Source organism: Carassius gibelio, chromosome B5 (genome assembly GCF_023724105.1).
Source record: "Carassius gibelio isolate Cgi1373 ecotype wild population from Czech Republic chromosome B5, carGib1.2-hapl.c, whole genome shotgun sequence".
NCBI classification, from domain to species: Eukaryota; Metazoa; Chordata; class Actinopteri; order Cypriniformes; family Cyprinidae; genus Carassius; species Carassius gibelio.
This window is the reverse complement of record NC_068400.1, coordinates 19,288,015-19,315,931: the sequence shown is the minus strand read 5'-3', so window position 1 is coordinate 19,315,931 and position 27,917 is coordinate 19,288,015. Positions and strand designations below refer to the sequence as shown.

General features: G+C 37.9%; 1 protein-coding gene across 2 annotated transcripts in view; it reads right to left on the bottom strand.

Annotated features, from left to right (window-relative positions):
* Nucleotides 1-7,264: 7,264 nt before the first annotated feature.
* LOC127958866 (atrial natriuretic peptide receptor 2) overlaps nucleotides 7,265-27,917 on the bottom strand; it is a 105,261-nt gene continuing 84,608 nt past the window's right edge. For both annotated transcript variants that reach the window (XM_052557895.1, XM_052557896.1), the window contains exons 16-22: nucleotides 20,017-20,163; nucleotides 19,285-19,408; nucleotides 14,900-14,968; nucleotides 14,579-14,753; nucleotides 14,003-14,101; nucleotides 8,601-8,692; nucleotides 7,265-7,897 (exon numbers count right to left, since the gene is read on the bottom strand). In XM_052557895.1, coding sequence (XP_052413855.1) covers nucleotides 7,835-7,897; nucleotides 8,601-8,692; nucleotides 14,003-14,101; nucleotides 14,579-14,753; nucleotides 14,900-14,968; nucleotides 19,285-19,408; nucleotides 20,017-20,163 — 769 coding nt within the window. In that variant the 3' untranslated portion in view covers nucleotides 7,265-7,834. The remainder of the gene's footprint in view (nucleotides 7,898-8,600; nucleotides 8,693-14,002; nucleotides 14,102-14,578; nucleotides 14,754-14,899; nucleotides 14,969-19,284; nucleotides 19,409-20,016; nucleotides 20,164-27,917) is intronic.

Sequence of the window (27,917 nt, the reverse complement as noted above, 5' to 3'; positions counted from 1 at the left end):
TTATTTGGGCTAAGTGATCTGACCAAGATGAACTGTACAATGTCGTCCAAATAAGCCTCACAGTCAGACAATCCAGACAACACCTTATTTATAAAGGTGTTGGAAAGTAGCTGGAGCATTTCGAACACCAAACGGCATAACACGAAATTGGAGAAAGTCATCAGGCGTCACGAAAGCAGACAGTTCCCTTGCTCTGGCAGTCAATTGAACCTGCCAGTACCCTTTTAAGAGATCAAAGAATGGATTTTTTATTGATGGCCCTAACAGGATATACAACTGGATACAAAATGGTGGCGCTACGGAGGCCTTCACCATCACCGACCCCCACTACTGCATCTCGCCCACAGCGGAGGCACCACAAGCAGTGTGAGAGGAAGCAAAGAGGGATAAGTGCGGAGGTATCCGGGCTAGGCTAACAGTTAACCCACACAAGCCATCTATCCCCACCATTGTACTGGCTAACGTATACTCATTGGACAATAAACTGGACTACATTCGATTACTACATTCAACTCAGAGGACTGTAAGAGAATGTTGTGTTTTTGTGTTCACAGAAACATGGCTCGGCAACAGCATTCCAGATGGCGTTATTCAGCTTATCCAGTTGACGTGCTATCGAGCGGACAGAGCTCTCGTCGTGGGAGGAAAAACCTGCGGCGGCGTGCTTTGTGTTTACATCAATGACGCGTGGTGCCGCGATACTGTTGTGATCAGCAAACACCTGTTAGCCAGCACCCCCCAATATGAGACCCACAGCTGAAAGTACTCTACCAAACTTATAATTGTAACAGTTTCCTACTTCAGTGTGTTACAAACATAATTTTGGTGTCTTTGGAAAGAAGACCCTTTGGGCTTTACTTTTTATCAACCAGATTTGATAATGCTCAAAAATATTAAAAGTTATAGACACCGAAGTGCCTTGATTTTATTTTTTACCACACTTAAATATTTTTTTATTTGATATAAAAATACATGAAATGAGTCCTGGAGCAATCTAGAAAAGTAATGGGTTGAAAGCCACACATCTCATGAGTTTTATTTCAAATCTGAATAAAATATCATGAAAAATGAGGCTCTGCAACCATTTTTCTGAGACTGTCTACACCCCCCACCCCCCAAATATAAGAATATATATATTTCCCAATAGTATTGAAGGATTCTACAAACTATTTAGTCAGTAAACATACCACTGCATACTTTTTTCAGTTATAAAACACAAGACAGAAACTTAGACATCATGTTGGTTGATTCGTGCAATAGATTTTCGAACATAAAGTGACAGTCGACACGATCACGGTTTTAGAATAGACGTGAGAAGGGATGGGAAAATATCTGGGAACAGTTTTTCCAGAACTTCGTGCCAAGTTAAAGCGGTGTAGAGCTGTTTTAATTATTTTTTTTAGATGTATAATGGTGCCCGAACCCATATGCCTTTGAACAGTGACCGCAAACATTTTGTTTACTGCAGCCATCATTACCAAACGCGAAACGTTGACACTGACAGTGAATGAGAGGAGACGAACCGAACGCACAGGCCATAGTGTGACATCCGTGTAAACATAGATGACTTCACAGGTTTTCTTTTTTTAAAGAAAGAACGTAGTCTTCGTTTGTATGTAGGCCTAGGCAATTTATATATTTACAATACTTAATTATAATTAATATTACTTTATTGCTTTTGTATTAGTTGTTTGAAGAGTAAAGTCTTAATGCAAATTTACAATCCGCAAGTCTGTCGGACTAAAAGCAAAAAAAAAAAAAATTGAGTCGGTCCTAAATTCACAGGGTCGGTCGGGTTACAGCAAAGAAGAATATTTTTAAGGATGGCCTTAATTAAGCACAAGAGATATACATTTTTGCTCCCTCAGAGTCTTAGAGCCAAAGCATTGAGTGGAATTCATGACCTCGCTGGACATTAAGGGCAAGCAAGAACACTTCATTTAGCGAGGCAGCGATTCTATTAGCCAGAGATGGAGCAAGACATCAAGTCTTATGTTAAATGTTCCTTTGGCAAGAAGGGGCAAAGCATCAGTGTAGATCCGGCTTTGTACAGGGATAGCCTAAGCAGAAGACATAGTTAGGGAGGAGAACCATAGCATTGATAGCACCACTAGTTAATGAACAATGCTACTACAAGTGGGGCACATGGGTGGTAGGCCCAGAGGCAAAATCACATAACTAAACCAACAAAAGAATGAAAAAATGTGTATTATTTACAGGAAAGCACTGGCTGGCCTGGTCTGGGGAAAACAATCATGTTACTTGCCAGCCTCATTAAACAGCATAGCATAGTCAACTCAAACATACGCCTACTTTTCAGTATGCTCAACTGTTCCACAGCTTACTGACATATGAAGAAAGGTGAACATTCCATTGCTACGGACAGGAACTTTTTCCCCCCAGACCTGTTGCTTTCTGCGTTTCCACCGCGGTGTAAAGTACTGGGAACATTAGGCAAAAAGTCTGGTGACATAGGTCTGCGTGCGTTTCTCAATACGAAGTACGCTGATTTTGGTTCATCCTCGGTAGTTGAGACTTTGTGCCTTCGACTCGGGAGTGTGATGTTTGCAATTCTGCAAACAGCAGCGTACTTCATAACTTCAGTCAGCTGACCATGGTTACTGGAATTTTCATCTCTTTATATTTATAATAAAATGAAATAGGATATCAAATACCACTGGCTCCTTTCGTTTTCATTTATACATAATAACAGCTGCAGAAATATGTACTTAGTTCAGGGACATGTGTATATATACAGCCATTACAATGAAATAAAATATTATATAAATTTGCCTTTTGTATTTTCTTTTAACATATAGATAAATTGAATACAGACCAAAGATAACCTGTTAGATTTACCCAAAACGAATTATTAGTTATGTTTAACCAATAAAGAGACATCAAAGCCAGCAGCACATATCAGAAGGTCTTGCCGAGGTGAGGCTGGTTCTCGGCGGATAGCTGATCACTGAGCTCTCGCTGATCACGTAGAGCTCACGTCTCCAAGATCGGCGAAACATTTTTAAATAGGCGCTGTCTATATAAATAAACCACAGATTTGAGTTTTAAACAACTACATTCTTGCCTGAAATACTTTTAAAATTACATTTCATGATACAATAACTGTAATATTTTGAAAATGATCCGAATAAATGGTGGTTGAACTCAACCAATGTTGCTTGAACTCAACCAATCAGGATGTTAAGCACCTAAGTCCCGCCCCGGAGAGTTCTGGAACTTTGAAAAAGTACTGCCTCGCCAGCAGGGACTTTCTGAGGGGCATTTTTTTTACCCTGAACTTTATTTAGTTCCTGGTTCCTGTGGTGGAAACATACAGAGTACCAGGCCAAAGTCCCTAGTTCCTGGGTAAAGTTCCTGCGGTGGAAACGCGGCATTGGTGAGGTATGTGTTGCAACATCTAACTACTGCGGTGCCTCAGGGCTCAGTTCTTGGACCACTTCTCTTCTCTGTCTACATGGCATGACTAGGTTCTCTCATTCAGAAACATGGCTTCTCATATTACAGCTATGCTGAAGTAGCAAATTAGCTCATAAGAGGAAATGTATATAAATAATACAATAATTTATATCAGCTGCCAATATCTGTAACTGTAGCAGAATTAAATTGCCATCAACTAATCTGTTTGTCCAGCTAACATTCAGTGTAAGTTCAGTGTAAAAGGGTACTTTTGTGGCAACAGAGCAGCAATAGATCAGATCGTAAGAGGAAAACTATTCACAAAGCGGCGACAGAACCAGAAACTCATGTAATTTGTGCACAAAAGTTTTATTAACTAAACACTAACACATAACTAATCTAGACAAACCAACAAACAAACAAATCACTCATTCATGGGGAGTTGGAAGTGGATGACTGAAACCATTAGAGAAACCATAGAATGCAGTTATGGAAATAAGTCAGTTAACCACCTAAGTGAAACCACCAGACCCGTTTTATAACGGGGTCTACAGCTTACGATGCTTGCATTGCCTTGGCCTTGAATGAGCATCCGAATGCAGTCTCTGATGAAAGACTTGATGGTTTGGAGGTTCGGTGTTGTAGGAGTCACGATCATGTTCTTTCAGGTTTAAAGAGTGATGAACCTCCAAAATAATGTTATTCTGACTCTGTGGTGATCGGGAGAGTTTTCTCCCAGATCAAAAGTGAAGAAGAGCTAATAGAGGTATCAGCTGAGATCCAAGGATTGTTGGTGAATGTAATTACTTAGGGGTTGCAGAAGAGTTCTAGCTCACATCCTCATCTTCTCAGAATCTAATAGAACTAGAGACTGAAAGCGGGTCACTGATGTAAGGCCTTTATCTTTTATCGAAGTCACATCTCTCAGGATTTGAGTGAGCCAATGAGAAATGGTACCTTTGGAGGGAAATTTTACAATCTTTTGTCTCTAGCATGGTGTTTTGCATATGAAACTTGATTGGGTGTTCAAGAAAAGACACTTTAAGTTTCTTTTAATACTAATGTGCTGCATAGGTATCAACATATAATATACACCGTCATTTAGATCATGAAAATATGAACTCATAGATACCAAACATGGTACTTACACAATGAAATCATTTATTTATTTATTTATTTATTTTTAAAATAAATTTGTGAAGCTGTTTAAAACCTGTTTTCTTTGTTTTGTTTACCATTATGGTGTATGGATTATTAGATTGATATGGAAAAAGTAATTTAAAGCAGTTTAACTTTCTCTGTTAACTTTTAGCTTTCACTGTTATGCTGATGATACTCAGCTCTATATTTCTTCGGGGCCCGGTGAAACACACCAATTTGAAAAACTAATGGAATGCATAGTCGATATAAAAAACTGGATGTTATTTCTTACTGCTAAATTCTAAAAAAACAGAGGTGTTAATTATGAAACTGTGCATGTAATAACCTAGAACACTGTCTAAGACTTGATGGCTGCTCTGTCAATTCTTCGTCGTCAGTTAGGAACCTAGGTGTGCTATTTGATCGCAATCTTTCCTTAGAAAGCCATGTTTCTAGCATTTGTAAAACTGCATTTTTCCCTTTCAAAAATATATCTAAATTACAGCTTATATGCTCTCAAAGTCAAATGCAGGAATGTTAATCCATGCATTTATGACCTCAAGGTTATATTATTGTAATGCTTTATTGGGTGGTTGTTCTGCATGCTTAATAAAGTCGGGGAAGTCGTGGCCTAATGGTTAGAGGGTTGGACTCCTAATCGAAGGGTTGTGAGTTCTAGTCTCGGGCCGGACGGAATTGTGGGTGGGGGGAGTGCATGAACAGCTCTCTCTCCACCTTCAATACCACGACTTAGGTGCCCTTGAGCAAGGCATCGAACCCCCAAGTGCTCCCCGGGCGCCGCAGCATAAATGGCTGCCCACTGCTCCGGGTGTGTGCTCACAGTGTGTGTGTGTGTTCACTGCTCTGTTTGTGTGCATTTCGGATGGGTTAAATGCAGAGCACAAATTCTGAGTATGGGTCACCATACTTGGCTGAATGTCACTTCACTTCACTTCTTCACTTCTAAACAAACTACAGCTGGTCCAAAATGCAGCAGCAAGAGTTCTTACTAAAACCAGGAAGTATGACCATATTAGCCCGGTCCTGTCAACACTGCACTGGCTCCCTATCAAACATCGTATAGATTTTAAAATATTGCTTATTACTTATAAAGCCCTGAATGGTTTAGCACCTCAGTATTTGAATGAGCTCCTTTTATATTATATTATATTATTTATATTATATTATTTATATTTATATTATAATCCTCTAAGTCCGCTACGTTCTCAAAACTCAATATCAAAGTCAACTGCGGGCGGCAGTTGATCCTTTTCCTTTTTGGCGTCTAAACTCTGGAATAACCTACCTAACATTGTTCAAGAGGCAGACACACTAAATTAAATCTAAAATAAAGACCCATCTCTTTAACCTGGCTTACTCATAAAATAATAATATGCTTTTAATATCCAAATCTGTTAAAGGATTTTTAGGCTGCATTAATTAGGTAAACCGTGATTTTAACACCTCTGCTTTTGCAGCGTTTGAGGTAGATGTCCTGCAGCGAGGGAAGAGCAGACCCTGAGATGGACCCAGCTAAGCACACAACTCTCTGCAGGGCTTTGCAGTCTTGACTGGAGCTGTTCCAATACCACACTGATTCAATACACTTTCTATGGTCCCTGAATAGAAAGTTTTCAGGATTGTAGTTAAGACCCTGAATTTCCTCAGCTGTTGCAGATGGTACAGTCCTTGCCTGGCTTTATTAACCTCATAATTGGAGTTTAGGGCTGCGTCTGTCTCTTTCTGAAGTCAACAATCAGCTCTTTAGTTTTGCTCATATTAAGAGAGAGAAATCTATCCTGGGCACTATGATGTAAGTTTCTCTACCACATCCAGGTATGAGGTCTCATTATTGTTGGAAATGAGGCCCAGAACCACAGTATCATCAGCAAATTTGATAATAGATGTTGAGCTGTGGGAAGACATGCAGTCGTGTGTAGAGAAAGTAGAGCAGGGGACTCAGGACACAGCCTTGTGAGGCTCATATGTTCAGAGTGATGGAGCTAGAGATGAAGTGGCTATCTTCACCACTTTAGGTCTTCCTTTGAGAAAGTATTGAATCCAGTCACAGAGTGAAGACTATTGATGTGAGGACATCTGGGCGATAGTCATTCAGACAAGAGGGTGTATTGTTCTTAGGCACAGGGATGATGACAGATTTTTTAAAGGAGGTGTGAACCAAAGAGGTAACAAGGGACTCATTAAAGATGTATGTCAACAAACCAGCAAGTTGATCAGTGCAGGACCTCAGAACATGGCCAGAAATCCAATCAGGTCCGGTTGTTTTCCTGACATCCACTCGCTTCAGGTCCATCTGAACCTCGTCCTCCGACACGGTGATTACATGATTATCGCTGATCTGACTGCTGCTTACTGCCGTGCTGATCAGGCAGACTCTTGCTGCTTAAATAGTTTTCAAACCGGCCATAGAAAGAGTTTAACTCATCAGCCAGCAACAGATCTGCTCTCACCTCTGCAGAGGATTTATTTCCAAAGGCGCAGATGGTCCTTAGTCCCCGCCACATGCGTCAGGAGTTAAGTGTGCAATTTTCTTTTTCTGTTGTGCTAATAAGCTGCAACGTTCATTGGGGACGTGTGTTCAGTAAAAAAGAGCCCTTCAGAAAGGATTCATTAACATTCACAATTCTTTAGAACTGTCAAGACTATATTTACACAAGCTTTTGCTAGTAATGACAACACAAGAACCTGCTTTTAATTCTGTTTATTGAACAAAATATCTTACAATGTCTTGGATATACATATGTACAAATATTACATTCTGATAAAACTTCAATCTGTTCTCAGTCTTGATAACCATCATTCAATGCACTTGAACGTGTTAAGAAAATTTCAAATACACATCACCATCTCCAAAAATCTGAATATAGAAAGCACAACTAATAAGAATTTCACCTGGGAAGATGTACTTAAACATCAGCACAAGAAAACATATCTCAAAAAAAAAAAAAAAAAAAAAAAAAATATATATATATATATATATATATATATATATGTGTGTGTGTGTGTGTGTGTGTGTGTGTGTGTGTGTGTGTGTGTGTGTGTGTGTGTGTGTGTGTGTGTGTGTGTGTGTGTGTAAAGAACCAACTATACAATTGTTGCAGTTTTAAAGCAGGTATGAAATATACCTGAAATGACCTCCCTCAAAAGGTTTTATAATGTGTTGTTCCATGCAAGAACGAGAAACCCTTTCAGACACAGAACAAATATATGAAACAGTGGCTCTGATCCTGGTGACTTCCTGTCATCAACAGTGCTCTCAGATAACATAGACATCTGTCTTCTCTCCCAGAAGCCAATACGTTTTCATTTTGCCTTTACCCTAAAAGAGAGTAACAGCACCTATCAATAGCATGCATCAATGGGCACTCAGACAGCTTGCTGGATGAACTAATCAACAATGAGTAATATGCTATTTCTTAATGAAAAGTCCAGCAAAGATGGACACGGGACAGTCCTCTACGGTGATTTAAGCATTATACGACCCAGACTGGTATAAAAGGCCATCATCAACACAATAAAGTTCAGATTTTACAAGACTTAGGTTGCATTGCATGTGGATATTTTGTCATTTGAAAATCTGAAATGGATGTAATAGATTATTTTCATTTTGCTGGAAAAATACAGCCTATTCAAAAAATCCTAAAAGATATACATCATTTCTATTGAAAGAATATTGTGGAGCCAATCCTCAAGGATTCAAATAGAATAAATCAAAAATCTTCTAAAGAACTGAACAAAATCCTACTGGATAAACTAACATACTGCAGGATTTTAAATAATTATAATTTGATATTGCTTAATCTTTATCATAATAATGTTTTTTTCTGTGTTTTATTTTGGAGGAAAAAAAATTCCATTCAGACTTTTTAGCAATTCGGTACCTTTAGAGAAATTTAATCATACAAAATAGCTCACACAAACAAACAAATATGTTTTATAAATAATTTATAAAAAATATGTATTTAATGAAATAGTTACGTAGTTAATCACTTCAGAAAGCAAGCATAACTGAAACTCCATACCTTCATTTCAACATCTCCTCGCAGCTGGAGATCGAAATAGCCAAACTCATCCAGAACATCTTTGGTTGCTGAAGACACATGTATCCTCAGAGCTGTGGAGGAAATGATAATCATAAATACATGAAAATTGCCATCATTTACTCAACCTCAAGTTTCTTCTGTACAACATAAAAGGACATATTTGAAGAATGTAAAAACTGCTCATTTCCATACAACAAAAACATACAGTGAGTGAATATTTGCAAGCATAATGAGATCTGAGGTGATATGTGGGAATGTTTTTAGAATGAATAATAGCTTAAATTACACCACACAAACTGCTGTATGATTTCTCTATTGAGGAGCATTGTTCCAAACCCTAGTGATCTGCCTCACTGTCTACTGTCCACATTGGCACCTGGGTCATTCTACGGAAATGTCAATTTTTCTGTCCCTACCCTTTACAGAAATATTACACTTGAAAAACACTTTAGGGTTACATTTTTTTTATATATTTTAAAATGTAACAATATATTATTTGAACATTTACACCTTCTTGAGCCATCAATGTGGTAATATAAAATTTTTATTGATTAATTAGAATTCCAAGCACCACAGAAGTGCTCGTCTCCACAGTAATAGTAGAGGGAAAATGCTTTATTTTGAGGTCAAAAACAAGTGTTTTCTTCCATTTAAAATACAATAATGTGTCCATAAATATCAAATATATGATGTAAATTACATTAAAAAACTAAATGCTAAATAAATATTATAAAATATATAATGAAAGTAGTGGTCCCCTGGAGTTGTGTCACTAGTGTTACCGTTAAACAAAAAAGCTCTTACTTTGTAATAAAAATCACACTGATTGCATCACTTGACTTCCTTCTTCCAATTTCCTCGAGATGTTTGAAGAGAAGCCCATGGTAAGTCCACTGTCTCTTTTCAGTTATTAGAAATCTTCTCATTTATCTAATGATTTCATATGAAGCTTTTAGTTTAAGTCACTGGTATGACCTCCTTTATTGTTTGGGAATTGTAAAAACAAAAATAGAATACAAATGGATTTAACTACTAAATTTAGTTATTATACAATGATTGACAACATGTGGTTCGATACCTTGCAGCAGCTATTTTGAAAATGCAGTTTTCATGATAATTGTCACTGGCGTTACTGTCACTGGGGTCACCTTCCTTCCTTATGGGTAACACCAGTGAAGATCAGTAACACCAGTGACTCCCTTTTATAGATAAAATTTGTTCAAAGCAATTCATTTTGTTATTTTGCATAAAATAGCACTTAATCACACTGTGAGATTCTAACTTTTCTTTGTCATTGTTAATCCTCTTTTGGTCAGGTATTTCTAAATTGAGTGTATGGCTAAACTGAGTGCAGGTGAGAAACTGCGACTATACAGAAAGTGTAGGGATGCTGATCCTGTTTTTGTTTTTTGTTTTTTTGGCAGAAATGGAAATAGAGCTATTTCTGTGACATTGACACAAAAAAAGAAAGAGAACAAGTGATTTGATTGAAAGGGAGAAGAGATATGAGCGAAAGGCATGGAGGGTCCATCAGCAAAGGTGAAGGCAAACAGTCAGAGCAGGAGCATTGACACCCCCATCATCACCAGATAGATCACCCAGTGTTTCAAGGTACAAACTGACCTGCTACAAATACAGAAATAAATGGTGAAACAGTTATGAAAGTGCATAGCATACAGTACCTCCACATACATACTCACTCACACACACACACACACACACAGGACATTTGTTTTTGTGAAAAAGTGGGGACATCCTATAGGCATAATGGTTTTTATAATGTACAAACTGTATATTCTATGGCCCTACACCAACCCTACACCTAACCCTAACCCTCACAGGAAACTTTGTGCATTTTTACTTTCTCAAAAAAACTCATTCTGTATGATTTATAAGCATTTTGAAAAATGGGGACATGGGTTATGTCCTCATAAGTCACCCTCTCATAGAAATACGTGTGTCATACCCATGTCATTATACAGAGTTGTGTCCTGATATGTCACAAAAACAAGAGCACACTCTCTCTCACTCACTCACACTCTCTCTCTCTCTCTCTCTCTCTCTCTCTCTCACACACACACACACTCTCTCTCTCTCTCTCTCTCTCTCTCTCACTCTCACACACACTCTCTCTCTCTCGCACACACACACACACACACTCTCTCTCTCTCTCTCTCTCTCTCACACACACACACACACACTCTCACTGAAAGAAGAGATCATCGGTTGGAAACAAAGATATGAAAAGGTGTAGAAACGTAACATACGACTGCAGCGTGCAAATCTTAACAGCCCAGAACACAACACAAAATTTCTTCAAGGTCAGTGAGTCAACACCCATGTCAGAAAAACCCTGAAATATCACTTCGCTGTTTTGGGAGCACTGAAACACATGCATCGCAACAGAGTGAAGTTTTTCTGACCAAGCCCCAGATATGATGTTAACTGGTACGGTGATGACCAGATCATATGCCTGATTCCAGAGCTCATGGCACTAAATAAGCGTTCAGTTCAGATTGAGCAACGGTTCTGGGAGTGCATTATGGGGCAGTTGGGCAAGTTAAAAAAAGCAAAAAGGCACCATGAAATGGAAAATGGGGACAGTTCAAAGTTTTCCCCTCTTAGTCATTGTCTAAATTGCAATTGTCCAATTGTGACTATTTTATGTCATGGTATTGTACTTACTAGATATTGTACTTTGTTGTACATTTTAGTTGTTTTCTAATGAAGTTAAAATGTTAATTTAAAATGTCGTCTATGCTATTTTCCTCACTGATTTCAGTTCTTATGAAATGAGGCATTTGTATATGTATATGTATGTTACTGGTGATTTGTTGTCACTGATATTACTGTGGTTTTTTTTTTTCTTTCACATTAAATAAAAGCGGTCACATGTGACATGATCAGGGCTTGACATTAACTTTTTTGCTCACTAGCCAATGTGTTGTGTGTAAAGCTCCTTTTTAAATAAAAATCCTCACGAAAAATGCATGCCATGGTTCGGACAAAGTTGCTTTTATCTTCAAAATTTGAGGGGAACGTTCCCCTCGTCATAAAGAACAAATTTCAGTTTGTGTCATTTTTGTGCTTGGGTCCTAATAATGACTACTGGTTAGGTTGCAACCCTCTAGAGACACCTTGGCAATTGAAATCGCCATTGGCTAATAAATACTTCAGTTTACTCGCCAGACTGATTAATATATATGAAATATTTGTAAAATGGCACAGTTTTTTTAAATACACTTTTAACATCAGTAAGTCATGCTTTATAATAAACAAGAATTATATAATAAACAAGAATTATTTAATATAACTTAAGAAGTACTTAGAAGTAAATTTGATAACCATGTTTGAATTTTAACTTGAGAGGTGGTTGTTTTTTTCTGTCATTCAATGTTTCCTACAAAAAAAGAAATTGGGGAAAAAACTAACAAAAATACTGATAGGATAATAATGATAAGAATTCTAATAATAAGAACTATAAAACACACTAAGGATTACTAAGCATTAATGAGCTGCTGGATTCATGAATATTAATCAGGTTTTGTGTGTTCCCTTGAACTGATTTGCTGAAATCAAAACAGGGATGATAATAGGTGAGTGCCATGAACACCATACACTACCGGAAAACCAGGCTGTTCTTAAAAGCTGAGGACTTCCATAGGAACACTGTTATTTTGACAGGAAAATGCAACAAAGAATATTGATTAAATTTAGCGAGTCAATTCACTCACTCACTGACTCACTCACTCACCCTGGACATGATCATTTTAAATTCATTGAATTCTGCTACACTTAAGAATTAAGCTTTAAAGGATCATATCGTTGCTTGTTTTTAGCTGTTTTTCAAATTTTAAATTTTCATTGTTATAGCAAATAAATGGTTGCACAATTGAAAGATCATTCAGTCACACTTTTAACAAACCTGATTAAAATAAATAAAACATAATCTCCTTATTAGTTAGATTATCATTAATTTTCTGTACCTCTTGACTGCATTTACTGAATTTTTTTTTTAATAATATTTCATAAACACCTTTAATATTGCTAAAGAAGTAAGGTAACACTAGTGACAAAAAAATGATGTATGCGGTCTTTAAGTATATGCACACAAAAAAATAAAAAAATCATTAAGCTCATTTATAGTCAAAGGGTAATCTAATAATGTGGCCTTAAGTTTAAATGTTAGAAAAAGAAATAAATTTTAAGACATCTTGCCATAACAAAAGTGGACGTTTCTGTAGAATGACCAAACTACCTTCTATAGCATCTTCCTAACCAACATGTGACACCAAAGACCAGAGCTGGACTGTATAAATAAATGCAGCCATTGGGGAACGGCACTAAATAACTGCCGTTTCTTTCATCTCTGCATTCCATGAATACAATTAATCTCTGTTGACAGACATGACATCATCTACATGCCAGGAACACCCAAATGATGTCTTAACCGTTTAAAATGATTCAGTTCGATTTGGTGAACTGGTTCAAAAAGATCTGGTTACATCGAATGATTTGTTTGCGAACCGGATATAACAAACTGCTTTGTTTTGAACTCTGACACAACAGACACGGAAGAGAAGACAATGCTGAATAAAGTCGTAGTTTTTGCTATTTATGCACCAAAATGTATTTTTGATGCTTCAAAAAATTCTATCTGACCCTCTGATGTCACATGGACTACTTTAAAGATGTTTTTCTTACCTTTCTGGACATGGACAGTATACCGTTCACACAGTTTCAATGGAGGGACTGAGAGCTCTCAGATTAAATCTAAAATATCTTAAACTGTGTTCCGAAGATAAACGGAGGTCTCAAGAGTTTGGAACGACATGAGGGTGAGTTATTAATGACATAATTCTTGATTTTTGGGTGAACTATCCCTTTAAGCTCACCAAAGCTACATTTATTTGAACAGTAATACTGTAAAATATAATTTAAAATTAAAACAACTGTCTTCTATTACAATGTATTTTAAAGTGCAAACTTTGATGGCAAAGCAGAATTATTACCAGCAATTACTTCAGTCTTTAGTGTCACATTATCCCTCAGAATATGCTGATGTACAAGAAACATTTCTTATTATAATCAATGTCGCTTGATATTTTTCAGGATTCAATGATAAACAGAAAGTTCAACAGTACTTTTTTTTTAATAAAAATGTAAAAGTCTTTACTGACACTTTTAAATCTATTTAATGCATCCTTGCTGAACAAAAGTATGAATTTCCTTAAAAATAAAAACAAAAAAAACAATAGTATTTAAATATGTCAAAATAACAAAACAAGGATTTGTCTCATGCTGCACTATCAAAGATTAGAGTTTGGAGAAAAAAAATCTGCATTCTAAACAAAGATCAAAAACATATTTCTGACACAAACCGTCCCCTGTAGACTCCATGCGGGATGCCGTGTTGACAGTATCTCCAAATAAACAGTAACGGGGCATCTTAAGTCCCACTACACCAGCACAGACAGGGCCTGCTCAACACACACACATGCAACAGAGAGGGAGATCAGGAATCCAGAAACTGCTTATACACAATCTTAATGCTTCCTGACAGAAACAAAATACTAAACAAGGTTCAACTGAACAAAAGCAAAAGGCTGCAATGAGATCACATATTGCATATAACATAAGCACTTCTTCAGATCATCTCAACTTCATATCTGCTTATATGTAACAGATGAAAAGCCTTACATACAAATACTGTTTTTTTTACGGCTACTCAGAAACAAAGAGACAAACTTCACAGCAACCTCTGACCATTTCTTCAGGGTTAATGTACATATATTCACATGCATTTGTTAAATGTAATAACAGTAATTGCTAAAGCCTTAAATTGCCATGATTTTCTCAACACTAATAAATAAACTTATAAATAAACTAATAAATAAACTTTAAAGACTTAAAATGAATGAATATCATTCATACAATCTGTGAAACCGTAATAATACCTGTGTGGATTCCTATTCGCAGCCGTAGCTGATCGTTGGGTATATGTCTGATTTTGAATGTTTTAACCTGTTCCAGCAAAGCCAATGACATGCTGGCTATCTCACGTGCATGTAGCTTCCCGTTTCTTACAGGCAGACCTGAGACCACCATGTATGCATCACCGATTGTCTCCACCTGCAAAAATTAAAGACATTTTTGCACAATTATAAGTCTTCAAAAATGCTGATGAATGTTATGATGAAAGATGAAGAATTACTAATTATAATACAAATATTTATGAAAAGAATACTATGATTGCATTGCCTATTTAAGACACTCACCTTATATACATCAAAATTGTCAATGATGGCATCAAAGCATGTGTACAGATCATTCAACAGTGTCACCACCTGAATAGAGTAACAGAAAAGTATTTAACACAAAATTACAAATTAACAAAAATTGAAAAACTGAAACATCAAGAATATAAGTGTAACGAATCCTGTCCATGCACTTCCGTTCACTCAATCTAGAGATCACCCGCTCATTACTATGGACTCTTGCACCACACTAACTGTTGCGCTACTTTTCCCAATATCCATTGCACTGATTACAACAACAGCTGTAACCAATCAAACACACTCTACATAAGCCATGGACTTCCTCTTTCTCAATGTAAAGTATTAAGTGATCGTTCATCTTTAAGTGATTTTATGGAATTTACTGCGGAACCTTTCGTGGTAGCGGTACCTGTTTCTAAGCTCCCAGAGGCCATAGTGTCCACTGCACTCTCTTCAGAGGTGGCAGAACAGGCTGCAGAATCTCCCAAGATGGCGGTACTTGTCTTAGTTCCTTGCGCAGTGGTGGCGCCTAGTGATGATCTCCATAAACTATTAGTTCTGGCTGAGGAGGCCAATAATAAACTCATGTCATGGACTATGAACTATTGTCCTGTCCTGAACTGGCCACGGAGGCCATCTATGAACTCTCATCCTGCTCTGATGCTGTCAAAGGGTGTACTCACTCTAGACATTTTGAGCGCCTGAGCACATTTGACTCACAAAGCCTGGTTTTTTTGACTAACTTGAACTCTCTGTGCCACACTCGGGCGCTGTTCATCTAGCCAGCCCTGACCCGGTTGGAATAGGTGGACCAGGGCACAGTTCGGTTGGGCTCGGGAATGGTAAGCATTCAGTGTGAGCTCTAACCATGCCGGAGCATGGAACAGACACTATTCTGTGTGCACTACTGTCATGATTATGATCGCAAACATATTCTATTACTACTACTACACTTTTTACGTCTGTAATCTCTCTACCTGTCCTGTCATGGCTAGGGACGCCATCTGTGAACTCCTTGCTCTGAACTGGCCATGGAGGCTAATTATGAACTATTTTCATAACAGTGTGCGAGGCATACAACTGTTTTCCTCACCTGGCTGAGGAGGCTGCCTCTGAACTCTCAGCCTTGTCTGTCACCCCCGAGGATGTTACCTGTGAACTTCCTGACTCTCCTGTTGCAGCTACAAGGGCCGTTCAGGAACTTTCATCCATGTCTGTTATTGCCATGGAAACCTTGAATGAACTTTCTGTAAGCCCTGTTAACTTTGTTGTTGCCAAAGAGACCATTAGTGAACTCTCGGTCTGTTCAATTTCAGTCAATGAGTTTGATTTTGAACTATCTGTCTGTCCTGTATTAACAAATGAGTTTTGCTGTGAATTGTCTGCCAGTTCAATTTCACTCGATTAAATGTCTATCAGTTCAGTGGCCAAGAGTCTATCTAGAATCAACTCAGGAAACTGTTTCTGAATTATCTGTCAATCTCGTTTCCCTCAATGAGCCTTAGCCAATTCCAGTTCCATTAATACTCTGTCTGTCTTGTGTGTCTCAGTGTTCCATAGGTCCCTGTCCCTGCGGTCGTCTTCTCCTCTGTAAGCTAAGCCGTGATGGTCTTCTGTCCTGCCCTGATGGTCTTCCACTCTGTTTGCTCTGCAGTGCTCTGCACTGGTTCTCTGCTCTGCCCTAGTTACTTGCTCCACCCTGGCTTCCTGCTTCGCCAGTTTTGCCTGGTTGCCGTGCTCTGCCAGCTCTGACTCAGTCCCCGGCCTCTCTACGTCCACGACCTAGCCCTCAATCCCTCCCCTGTTCTGCCTTTGCTCCACAGCCCTACTGGAATATATGGAGATAGGAGCATCTGGAAGCCGCTACTTGGTGGGGGGCCATGTCACAAATCCTGTCCATGCACTTTCATTCGCTCACTACCAGAGATCACCCACTCATTACTATAGACTCTTGCACCACACTGTTGCACTTCACCCCAGACTAGATTTCCCTTCATCCATTGCACTGATTACACCAACAGCTGTAACCAATCACACACACTCTATATAAGCCATGGACTTCTCACTTCTCACTGCAGAGAAGTGTTTGCAATATCACTGTCTTCATGCAGCTACACTATCCTGTTCATTAGCCATTGTTTATTTTCCAAGTACTATTCTCTGTCTAGTTTTGCCTTGCCTGTTTTCCAGTCCTTTGATTAAGTATGCATCTTTATTAAAGGGATAGTTCAGCCAAAAAAAGAAAATTCTGTCTAAATTCTTCATTTCTAAGCCTTGATGGTGTAAGGATCCTTGTTGTCAATGGGAGGGTCAGAGAGCTCACAGAATGCATCAAAAATATCTTAATTTGTGTTCTGAAGATGAACGAAGGTTTGGAACGACATGAGGATGAGTAATTAAGTACATAATTTTCATCTTTGGGTGAACTTATGCCTGTAAGGCATTTCCACCATTTACTTTTATTACAGCTGTCAACTTTGTTTCACAGAACTTATGAATAGTACAGGGGAATGTTGTGCCATCTGCCAATTGTTTCAAAGGTGATTTTTTTTGTGTGCATGTATTTGTATTTAAACCAATGAACTATAGAAAAGGAAGTGCAGAAAAGTTGCATCCTCCTTTAAATTATGAGATATTCAAGAAAATAAACTTGACAATTACAGCACTAACCCCCAATCTGTAATTAAAATCCAAATGTATTGGTTTGACTATTCAGATAAGGCTTATTCTTATTCCAGAAGCATTTTTTATTTTTTCTCCACCTTTTTAGGTATGATGAGAACCTGACAGCAATAGTTCCCCCCCCCCCCCCCCCACACACACCCACACCGTTTGAATTCAAACAGAATGTATAATAAAAGTATATTGTGTCTGCAGCTCTGCGATGTCTCATGACGGTTAAGATAGAAATGACTGCTGTGATGTGTTTCTGCTTGAACTCCCAAAGGTTCCCTCAAATTAAAATACTTTCTCCCCATAGCCCCATTCTCTCCCCCCATTCCATCCCTGGATGTACGCCCAGAAAGAGGCCTTACAGAGACATATCTGCATTCATAGATCAGAAAATATGATAAATTAACCATGGAGGCATTATGAAACTTTATATTTTATATTTATATATTTGAACAGCTGTTGAACTGCATTGTGCTCCAAACACCATGATGGTTTGGTTAAGTTGTGTACATTTGGTCTAATTTCAGAGTTACTTTCCAAACTCAGTTGGTCTGAGTTCAGAGTTCATTCTAAAAAAAAATCTGCAACAATAGCCTCAAATGTCTCATAATTAAAAAGAGCACACAACTTCTTCAACTGTTAAATGGGAATGTTTTAGGCCTTAATCTCTCACACTGATTTCAGATTCCATGTTTAAGGCAAAGGTAAGCATATTTCGAGATGTATTGTATGGGACATTAAGGTAATTACCCATAGTTAAATTATGGGAAATTACAAATGCCTTTTCATTTGCAAATTAAATCAAAATCTCCTATTTGCAAAACATTATAGATGTCTGGTACAAAATGTATTAATATACGATCATCAACACAGAATATATCACCACCTTGGAGAAAAATTTCAAAATGCAATCGTCGTGTCAAAATACATGGGAATGAGAGAAAAGGAAAAGGAACCTTTCTCTGGCTCAGGCCAAACAAGAATGCTGCAGTCTGTATCTCTGACATTATGAAGTTTAGATATGTTGCGCTCAGAAATGTTCACGCAATCATGCTGCACACACTATAAGTTCCGTGCCCTGGCACGGTTAACGCTCACATACACTGATCTATAACTGAACCGTGCTCTGGCACTGGCACGAAGTTTCAGTTTCACTTTTCAAAATTGTTTAGGCTTGCTGTTTATAATAAATGTGTTTATAATGAATGTCACTATAATATATATTTTGTTTTATACTATATTTTTATTTTTTGAGCAAAGGGAAATACAATTAAAATGTTATAATATAATATAATATAATATAATAATATTAAAAAAATCAGTGAAGCTTAAAAAGAATATCAACAAAAGACCATCAAATGTTAAGTGTTACATGGGAGATTCTGGGAGTCAATTCATGGTTCTTCCCTGTAAGTTATTGAATTAATTGTTATTTTTCCACTTCCAAAAATTTTACATTTAACAGTATTTTACTGTTAACTTACATCAAATGTAAGGTCGGCTCTATTAGTTATTCACCGTATATTGTACGAAACATAATGTAAACAATTTTTTTACTGACTTCTACCATTAAAACCACAATAATTTTTACAGTGTGTAATATAATATAATATATACATTTTTATTAGTTTAGCATTAAAGATGCTTTGAAAATCAAGGTTTCAAAAAGTAATCAGAAAGTTTTGGGATCATTAAAAAATGTATATGCAGACCTGTAATGGTGTACTCTCAGCAGACATTGACGTGAAGCCTACTATGTCACTGAAATAGATGGTGACACTGTCAAAGGCTTCGGCCTGTACAGTCTCCCCACGCTTGAGCTGCTCCGCCACTGAACTGTGAGAAGAATTAGATTATGATGTGAACCATGAAATCGTTTTCCATACACGAGTCCAAACACAATAGCAGACATGCAGCAGCAAACTATCAGTTATTTTAACAATTCATAGATAATATCAGAAAATAATCTAATTTGATAAATCAATATTCGATAAATCCTCATCTAAAAACTAAACAAATGTATATACAAAATCAAAATTGAAAATGATTTACATCATACCGAATTATGCGAGTTTTATAAAGCAGCCTTTTCTTAATAATACCAGAGATCAGTTTTGAGATCAATTAGTATGATCATTTATTTAAAGAATGAATGAGCTTGGTTACTTCCTAGCTATTCCCTTAGAGAGTTTATTAATCTATAATTAGCCTTGCTTCATCTTAACCTGATCTTCACAGTTCTCACCACTAATTGTCTGAAAAACAGACTTTACTCAAAGAACAGTCCGCCAATTTTAGATGAGACAAAAAAATATGTTAGAAGTTGCGTCACATGCAAGTTATCTAATATTAAGAGAACTCTTGAACTAAACGCTATCTCTTCCTCAATCTACAATTAAAAGTTTGGAAACTGAATAGTAAATATTTCCCAACACATCTCTTACTGTGGAAGGATTTGATAAAGAAGATTTTCAGCTTTCCGTTTCTCCTCGAGGTAGGCTTGTGTTCGCTCCTCAACCAGGTTCTCCAGGTTATTGGCATATTGTTCCATTCTGGACAGCAGGTTATTGAGAATACTGGTGCTGCCTTCTCTGTTGAGAAGAAAAAAAAACAAAAAACATTAAGACACCTGCTTCCACACATGATGTGTAATTACAGCAGAGATGTACATGATTATAATGACAGCAGACGAATTACAGTAGAAGATTGCATTTATGTAAAATCACTGGTAACCCATTAATAATTTTAACAAAATAAACTGGAGAGATTGCAGCATATTGCTGGTTAGGAGAAAAGCATGAAAATAGTTCTGAAAACAGGAACATGTACTCAGTTCTGGAGTTAAGAACTACAACGTAATGTATAGTGTAATTACAGCAGATATACATGATTATAATTACAGCACATGGATTACAGTAGAAGATTGCATTTACGTGAAATCACTGGTAACCCGTTAATAATTTAACAAGATGTACTAGAGAGATTGCAGCATATGACTGGTTATGAGAAAAGCATGAAAATAGATTTGAAAACAGAAAGCAGGAACATGTACTCAGTTCTGCAGTTAGATCTATAATGCAGTGTTATTCATAAGAAGTATAGCATAGTTGCATCCTATGAGATGGTAAAAGGCAGCACTTACGATGAAATGGGGTCGATTTGGGTTGAATCATGTGCTGCTGGTGTGTGGTTTGCTGAATCATATTGTTCAATTTAGAGGTCAGTGCTCACTCCTACAAGAAGAACACTCATACAGACCTGCAGGGCTGCATTTATCTAATGAGCCACACTTCTCAGTACTTAATTTTTGAAGTATAAACTTAGACAATAAAAAATTAGGAAGAAATGTATATATTAAAGTTTCAAGTTTTCCTTTCTCTTTGGAGTGTTGCAAGCTGTTCGTGATTTGATAAGGTCCCTAAAGTTGCAAAGACTAAAGTCTCAAACCCAAAGAGATATTATTTATAAAAGTTAAGACTGGTCCACGCCCTCCTAAAATGCCTTGTTCCATGTCTATGTCACGATGTGGGAAGATTTGCATAACGTTGCCCAAATGTTCATGCAAAGAAAGAAGGGGTAACTTTGCTGCCACACTGTGTGTTTCGTTGTGAAAGCGAAAATACTTTGTTTGGCCTTCCAAAAGAGGACACGACTAGAAATCAGTGGTTAAGTTGTATTTATAATACTGTTCCAGAATAGTTCAAACCAAATATTCAGATGTGTGCAGCCCATATTATGGAGGACTGTTTGCTGATCCTGGGAGAGAAGACTACAGTGCAGGCTGTTCTGACTCACAGACTAAGTACGTTTTCATATTTAAAGGATTTGCCACTGATTGTTCTAAAGCAAGTTTTTTAGCAGTGTAGAGTAGCATTTGTTGTTTGTCATATCTCTGATCACAAATGCAGACATGGTTTTATGTTAATGGGGCGCAATGCAACACTGTAAGTCATAATAATCCGTAATTATGTCAGCACTGGATGCAACAAATTCTGCATTTGTAATGGGTTTTATTGTTTTTGTCTCGACGCTCCAGGACACGTCATCACAGGACATCAAAACATTTCCCTCACATGCTTGAGGTATTCAGCCAATCACAATGCACTGGATAGCTGGACAATAACAGCACACCTCGCTTTTCAGAATGATGTGTTTTGTAAAAATATAGCATTTCAGAAAGGCATGGCATGGAGGAGAAAGAATTATGTACAGTACGTGGAAAATAATGCTTTTTGAACCTTAAACCGCATAAAAACATTTAAAGGGATAGTTCACCAAAATAACAAAATTATGTAATTAATAACTTACCCTCATGTTGTTCCAAACCCGTAAGACCTCCGTTTATCTTTGGAACACAGTTTAAGATATTTTAGATTTAGTCCGAGAGCTCTCAGTCCCTCCATTGAAGCTGTGTGAACGGTATGCTGTCCATGTCCAGAAAGGTAAGAAAAACATCATCAAAGTAGTCCATGTGACATCAGAGGGTCAGATATAATTTTTTGAAGCAACGAAAATACATTTTGGTCAAAAAATAGCAAAATGCTTTATTGAGCATTGTCTTCCCTTCCGTGTCTGTTGTGAGAGAGAGTTCAAAACAAAGCAGTTTGTGATATCCGGATCGCAAACTAAACATTCGATGTAACCGGATCGTTTTGAACCAGTTCACCAAATCGAACTGAATCATTTCAAACGGTTCGCGTCTCCAATACGCATTAATCCACAAATTCCTTAAGCTGTTAACTTTTTTAATGTGGCTGACACTCCCTCTGAGTTCCAACAAACAAATATCCCAGAGTAATTCATGTACTTAAATAGTACACTGACTGAACTGCTGTGAAGAGAGAACTGAAGATGAACACCGAGCCAGATAACAAACAATAGATTGACTCGTTCATGAGTTTGATTCAATAAACCAGTTGAAGAAAACGGTTCACCGGTTCTTTTGCGCTCGACGTAATGGCGTCATTGGTGATGACTGCTCTTGAGTCAAGCCTTTGGTTTACCCGTGCTCATAACACTAGCACAGAATCAGTTCAAAATCAATAACCAAAAGAATCAGTTCAGTTCAGACGCTCTGTTTGTCAGTCTGCTTCACGCTGAATCACACATGTGCAGTATCATCAGCTCCTCAGTTCTCGAATCGAATGCGTCTGACAAAAACGGTTCTCGACTCGTGAATGTCATTATCTGGCTTGGCTAGGTGTTCATCTTCAGTTCTTTCTTCACAGCAGTTCAGTCAGTGTACTGTTTGAGTACATGAATTACTCCGGAATATTGTTTTTTTTAACTCAGAGGGAGTGTCAGCCACATTAAAAAGTTAACAGCTTAAGTCATGGATTAATGCGTATTGGAGACGCGAATGGTTTAAAACAATTCAGTTCGATTTGGTGAACCAGTTCAAAAAGATCCTGTTACATTGAATGATTCGTTCGCGAACCGGATATCACAAACTGCTTTGTTTTGAACTCTCTCTCACAACAGACACGGAAGATAAGATAATGCTGAATAAAGTCGTAGTTTTTGCTATTTTTGGATCAAAATGTATTTTCGATGCTCCAAAAATTTTAACTGACCCTATGATGTCATATGGACTATTTGATGATGTTTTTCTTACCTTTCTGGACATGGATAGTATACCGTTCACACAGCTTCAATGGAGGGACTGAGAGCTCTCTGACTAAATCTAAAATATCTTAAACTGTGTTCCAAAGATAAACGGAGGTCTTAAAGGTGCTGTAGGGAACTTTTGTAAAAAAATATTTTTTTACATATTTATTAAACCTGTCATTATGTCCTGACAGTAGAATATGAGACAGATAATCTGTGAAAAAAATCAAGCTCCTCTGGCTCCTCCCAGTGGTCCTATTGCCATTTGCAGAAAGTCATGCGCTCCCGGTAAAAAACAACCAATCAGAGCTGCGGTCCATAACTTTGTTTGTGTTCAAAATATAGAAAAATGAACATAATAAGCGAGTACACCATGAATCCATTTTCCAAACCATGTTTTTAGCTTGTCCTGAATCACTAGGGTACACCTATAATAAGTGTTTATATTCGGACTATTTTAGATTGCTTCGGGGGTACCGCGGCCGAGTAACCCAGTACCTTTGGGATTCTTCATAGACATAAACAGAGAGAAGTAGCTCCGGCTACAATGTTCTTCCGCAAGACGCAAGCAGTTCTGTTTATTAATCGCTAGAGCGTCAAAAGTTCCCTACTGCAGCTTTAAGGGTTTGGAACAACATGAGGGTAAGTTATTAATGACATAATTTTGCTATTTGGGTGAACTATCCCTTTAATTAAACAAAATACATAAAATAATGTTCTTTTTAGCAACATCATATGACCCTTTTAATAATTAAATTAATATTAATTTAATATATAAATACATTAAATCACAGTAATAATATATTGATCATACTTAGGGGAAGGTTTCCCCTTTAGGGAACTTGCACTGCATCAGAAATGCCCTGGGAATGCCATGCGTGACCATGCTCTGAAGCACATGTCAAATCAGCCCAATGGAATGGCAAGACATCATGGGTGGGGTGATGTAGAGACCAGGAAGCTGAAAAGTGCATCAGGTGTAAACAGTAGAAAAGAGGAAAGCTGGCAAGCAGTGCTTTACTTTGTGTGTTCCACCCAGTCCGAGCTTCATCTCTGGCAGGGATACCCTAGTCCATCCAGTATTAGGAGCTGCTGGAGGTAATGACTAGAGCAGTGGCCAAGTTTAAGATCGACTCACCCGCCAAAAAGCAGCAATATCATCTTAAGAGTAAATTGGATGAGAGTTTCATGCAAATTATTCTAACAAAGTGGGGCTGAGGAAGCAGGACTGTGGGGCAGTGCCTCTGGTAGAGGAGATGCTTGTTGACACTCTGGTTACAAATGTAAAATCCACAAGCATTGTGTCATTTGCCCTGCTATAAGCTGACTACGAATATATGGCTGTTGCTTCAGTTGCTTCAAAGATTCTGATGAAATGTTGCTTGGATCTGACTTATATAGAGGTCAGCTATACCTTTTCTGGTGGACCCCTGGTTTATGCAGCTACACAAACGTGAACAAATCAGGCTTCAGTAACAGAGTAAACCAGAGTTTACCCACATTGTACACAATGCTTGTTCCCTTATCTCAGGGAACCAAGGTTATGTTAGTAACCAGACCATTTTGCATTAAACATGCATAAACATTGTTTTCTCAAAAAACACAAATGTGTCCATTCATCCTGCTCACATATAACTGTAGCCCAGTTAGTGCCGAATGCAGTGTAATCCCTTTTGAACGGTGTCTCCCATGGTGTAGAATGCATATGAGGAATGTATGCAATAACTTTGTGCTATGAGCATATACAGAAGGAAGCCTGCTCTGTGAGCCCAGCCTGTGAGCCTGATGACTCCTAGAAGCATGAGCAAAGTTGAAACCGATAAACCGATAGGCTGCGGACCTCAAAACATAACCTTTCTCACACGTTGGGAGAAATTGGTAAATTAAGCAGACAAAATCCAAGTCTGCAGGGGAGGGACGTTTAAGCTATGGAATCTGTCAAAGATGGACAGCGACGACCAGCTATTAGTTATTTTACTATTAGGGCATTTAGAGTGGCCTCCGAAGCAAACAAAGATCTGCTTTGATTGTCTGAACAGACTATAGTGCAAGCATACACTCTAAGAACCCTTACTGGGCAGAATGGATTGGGAACCTGCTTACCGTCTGCAGCAGGGAGTGCTAGAAGGGTGATAACCTGTGCTCTGAATGGAGTTGAGAGCACCTTAGGTACATAACCATGTCTTGGCTTGAGAACAACTCTATAGTCGTTAGGCCCAAACTCAAGACAGGAAACACTGACTGACAGTGCTTGCAAGTCACCCACTCACTTCACTGATGCTAAAACCAATAAGGCCGAAGTTAGAATGATGTGGCTCAAGGGGGAGGGCCCTGTAGGGCCCTTAGGACTATGGACAAGTCCCAGGTTGGCATAATAATGAAGACAGGGAGGGTTTAAGAATTTAATTACTAGGTTGTTTCTGCCAATTGATTAGAGAGCTTTGAGAGAATAGTTTGGTGCGGTAGCTGGCACTTAAAATTTGGGTGAGGAAGGGGCATGCCCATTGTCCAACAACTCTTGCAAAAAAGTTAGCATGTGGGACATGTCACAAAAACCCAGATCCAGACTTCATGGCTGAACACCAGTCATGGGAGACTGACCATTAAAGGATGCAAAGTCATCTCGTAGATGGTGTTCTAGCCTCTAAAATGGTGTTGTTAACTCTCGCTGGGAGCTGCACAATCTCCCTTCTAGGGCCCAGAAATGAAGTATCCACAGTTCCTTCCTCAATTACATTGACCACAGGGCTGCTGCTGGAAGCTGCATTAACATGGGGGAAAATGTCTGGTTCTTCCACAGTGGACCACCAGGATGACTGAGCATTTGACTTCCCTGACCCGCTTGATTACATGAGGAAGCAGGGCAATCGTGGGGAAGACATACAGAGGAATGCTTGGCAAATTGTTGGCCAGAGCATCTCACAACATCAGGAAATAAGTAGTGAGAGTTGTCTTATGAGGCAAAGGGGTCGACCTCTGCACTCCCCAAGACAAACCAAATCATTTGAACCATCTGAGGATTTAATGTCCATTTTTCCTTAGATACATTACCTCTGGATAGCATGTCCTCTCCAACGTTCAGACTGCCTGGCAAAAGAACCACTCTGAGTAATGGAGTTGCTACAAAATAATGTGAAAATCATCCTCCTCAATTTATTAACAGAAAGCAATATATTGATTTATCTTTTGTAAGACAAGTTGTGTGTTAGAAAGATTAAATGCGAGGGAGTGACAATGGCTATGAAAATTTAGTGAAAGGCAAAGGGCCCTCGCCTAATGGGCATCGTTACACAAATCAGTGTGACTGTGAGAAAGGTTAGAAAGAATGTGAGGAGTTTCCAATAATGTTGGGTTGATTATTTGTATTTAATTACAACACAGTATAATCAAAAAATACACATTGAAGTTCAAAGACACATTACTGAGCACTCTGATCTAAGCAGAGACTTGAACAATCACACACCTTTGTGCCATTGCTGAAAACAGATCCTGTTCATGTTGAAACATGTAAATACTTAATATTTAAGTATTTGTTGCTTCTTTCAATGGATTCAAGAAAAAAAAAAAAACAGTCCCATCATCAGTAATCATGGAGCTTATTTTACCATATCTGTGTAGAATATCAGCCCAATGTAGATAACCAGCTTCACAGCTTCAGATGTTGGTACAGCACTCTCAGAGAAAAACAGTGAAGTCTTCAAGATATCTGATCACCAAAAAAAGCTTGACATCAGGAGCAACTTTATTATCACATTAGCAATCACTAATGTTGCCCAAAAAAAATAGTCATAAACACAAACATACTTCATATTGTGATAATATAATGAAAAAATAATTTATATCTGGGAAAAAAAAAAAATTATTAAGCATATTATAAACATCTACATATATTTGTAAACCGAGTATTTCGGAGTAAACATTGGTTTACGGAGGCGATGTGGGCATTTAAATTTTTCCGCATCTCACGTGGATGATTATCATAAGAAATAGCTCGTACACATGGGCGTGATCACATTACAGATAATGAAGTCAGAGGGAGAAAACTTGCCACACGCTGGTTTCATAGGGATAACTTTATCAGAGAATATATGTTTTCAACATACATTCATTTACAAGTAGACATTTCAAGCATATATATTCATATTTATTATGTCTGTGAGGCAAGTATTTACTGAAATTTAGGTTGTTTTATTTAAGTATTTGTGAAAAAAGTTGACTGATACAGCAAAGAGCATACAGTTTGTTTACTTTATTACACAAAAGCCCATTGTTTTGCTGTTATTATGACTATACACAAATAAAAATAAAAAATAATTGCAAGCAGAAACTTAAATCTGCTAAACCTGTAGTAAAGAGTGTGAAGAGAGCGAAATAGAGCAGGATTTACAAGCTTGTTTTGACCTCACTGATTGGAGTGTTTATGAAGCTGCTACCACCTATCTGGACAAATTCATAGAGACTGTGACATCTTATATTAGTTTTAGTGAGGATATATGCATCCCTTCCAGGACTTATTTAACATTTAACAATGATAAGCCATGGATTACAGCAAAACTCAGACATCTCCGTCAGGCCAAAGAGGATGCCTACAGAAATGGGAACAGAGTCTTGTACAATCAGACCAGGAACACACTGAACAAAGAGATTAGAGTGACTAAAAGGACCTACGCTAAAAAGTTGGAAGACCAGTGTACTACTCCAACGACTCAACTTGAGTGTGGAAAGGGCTGAGAGCCAT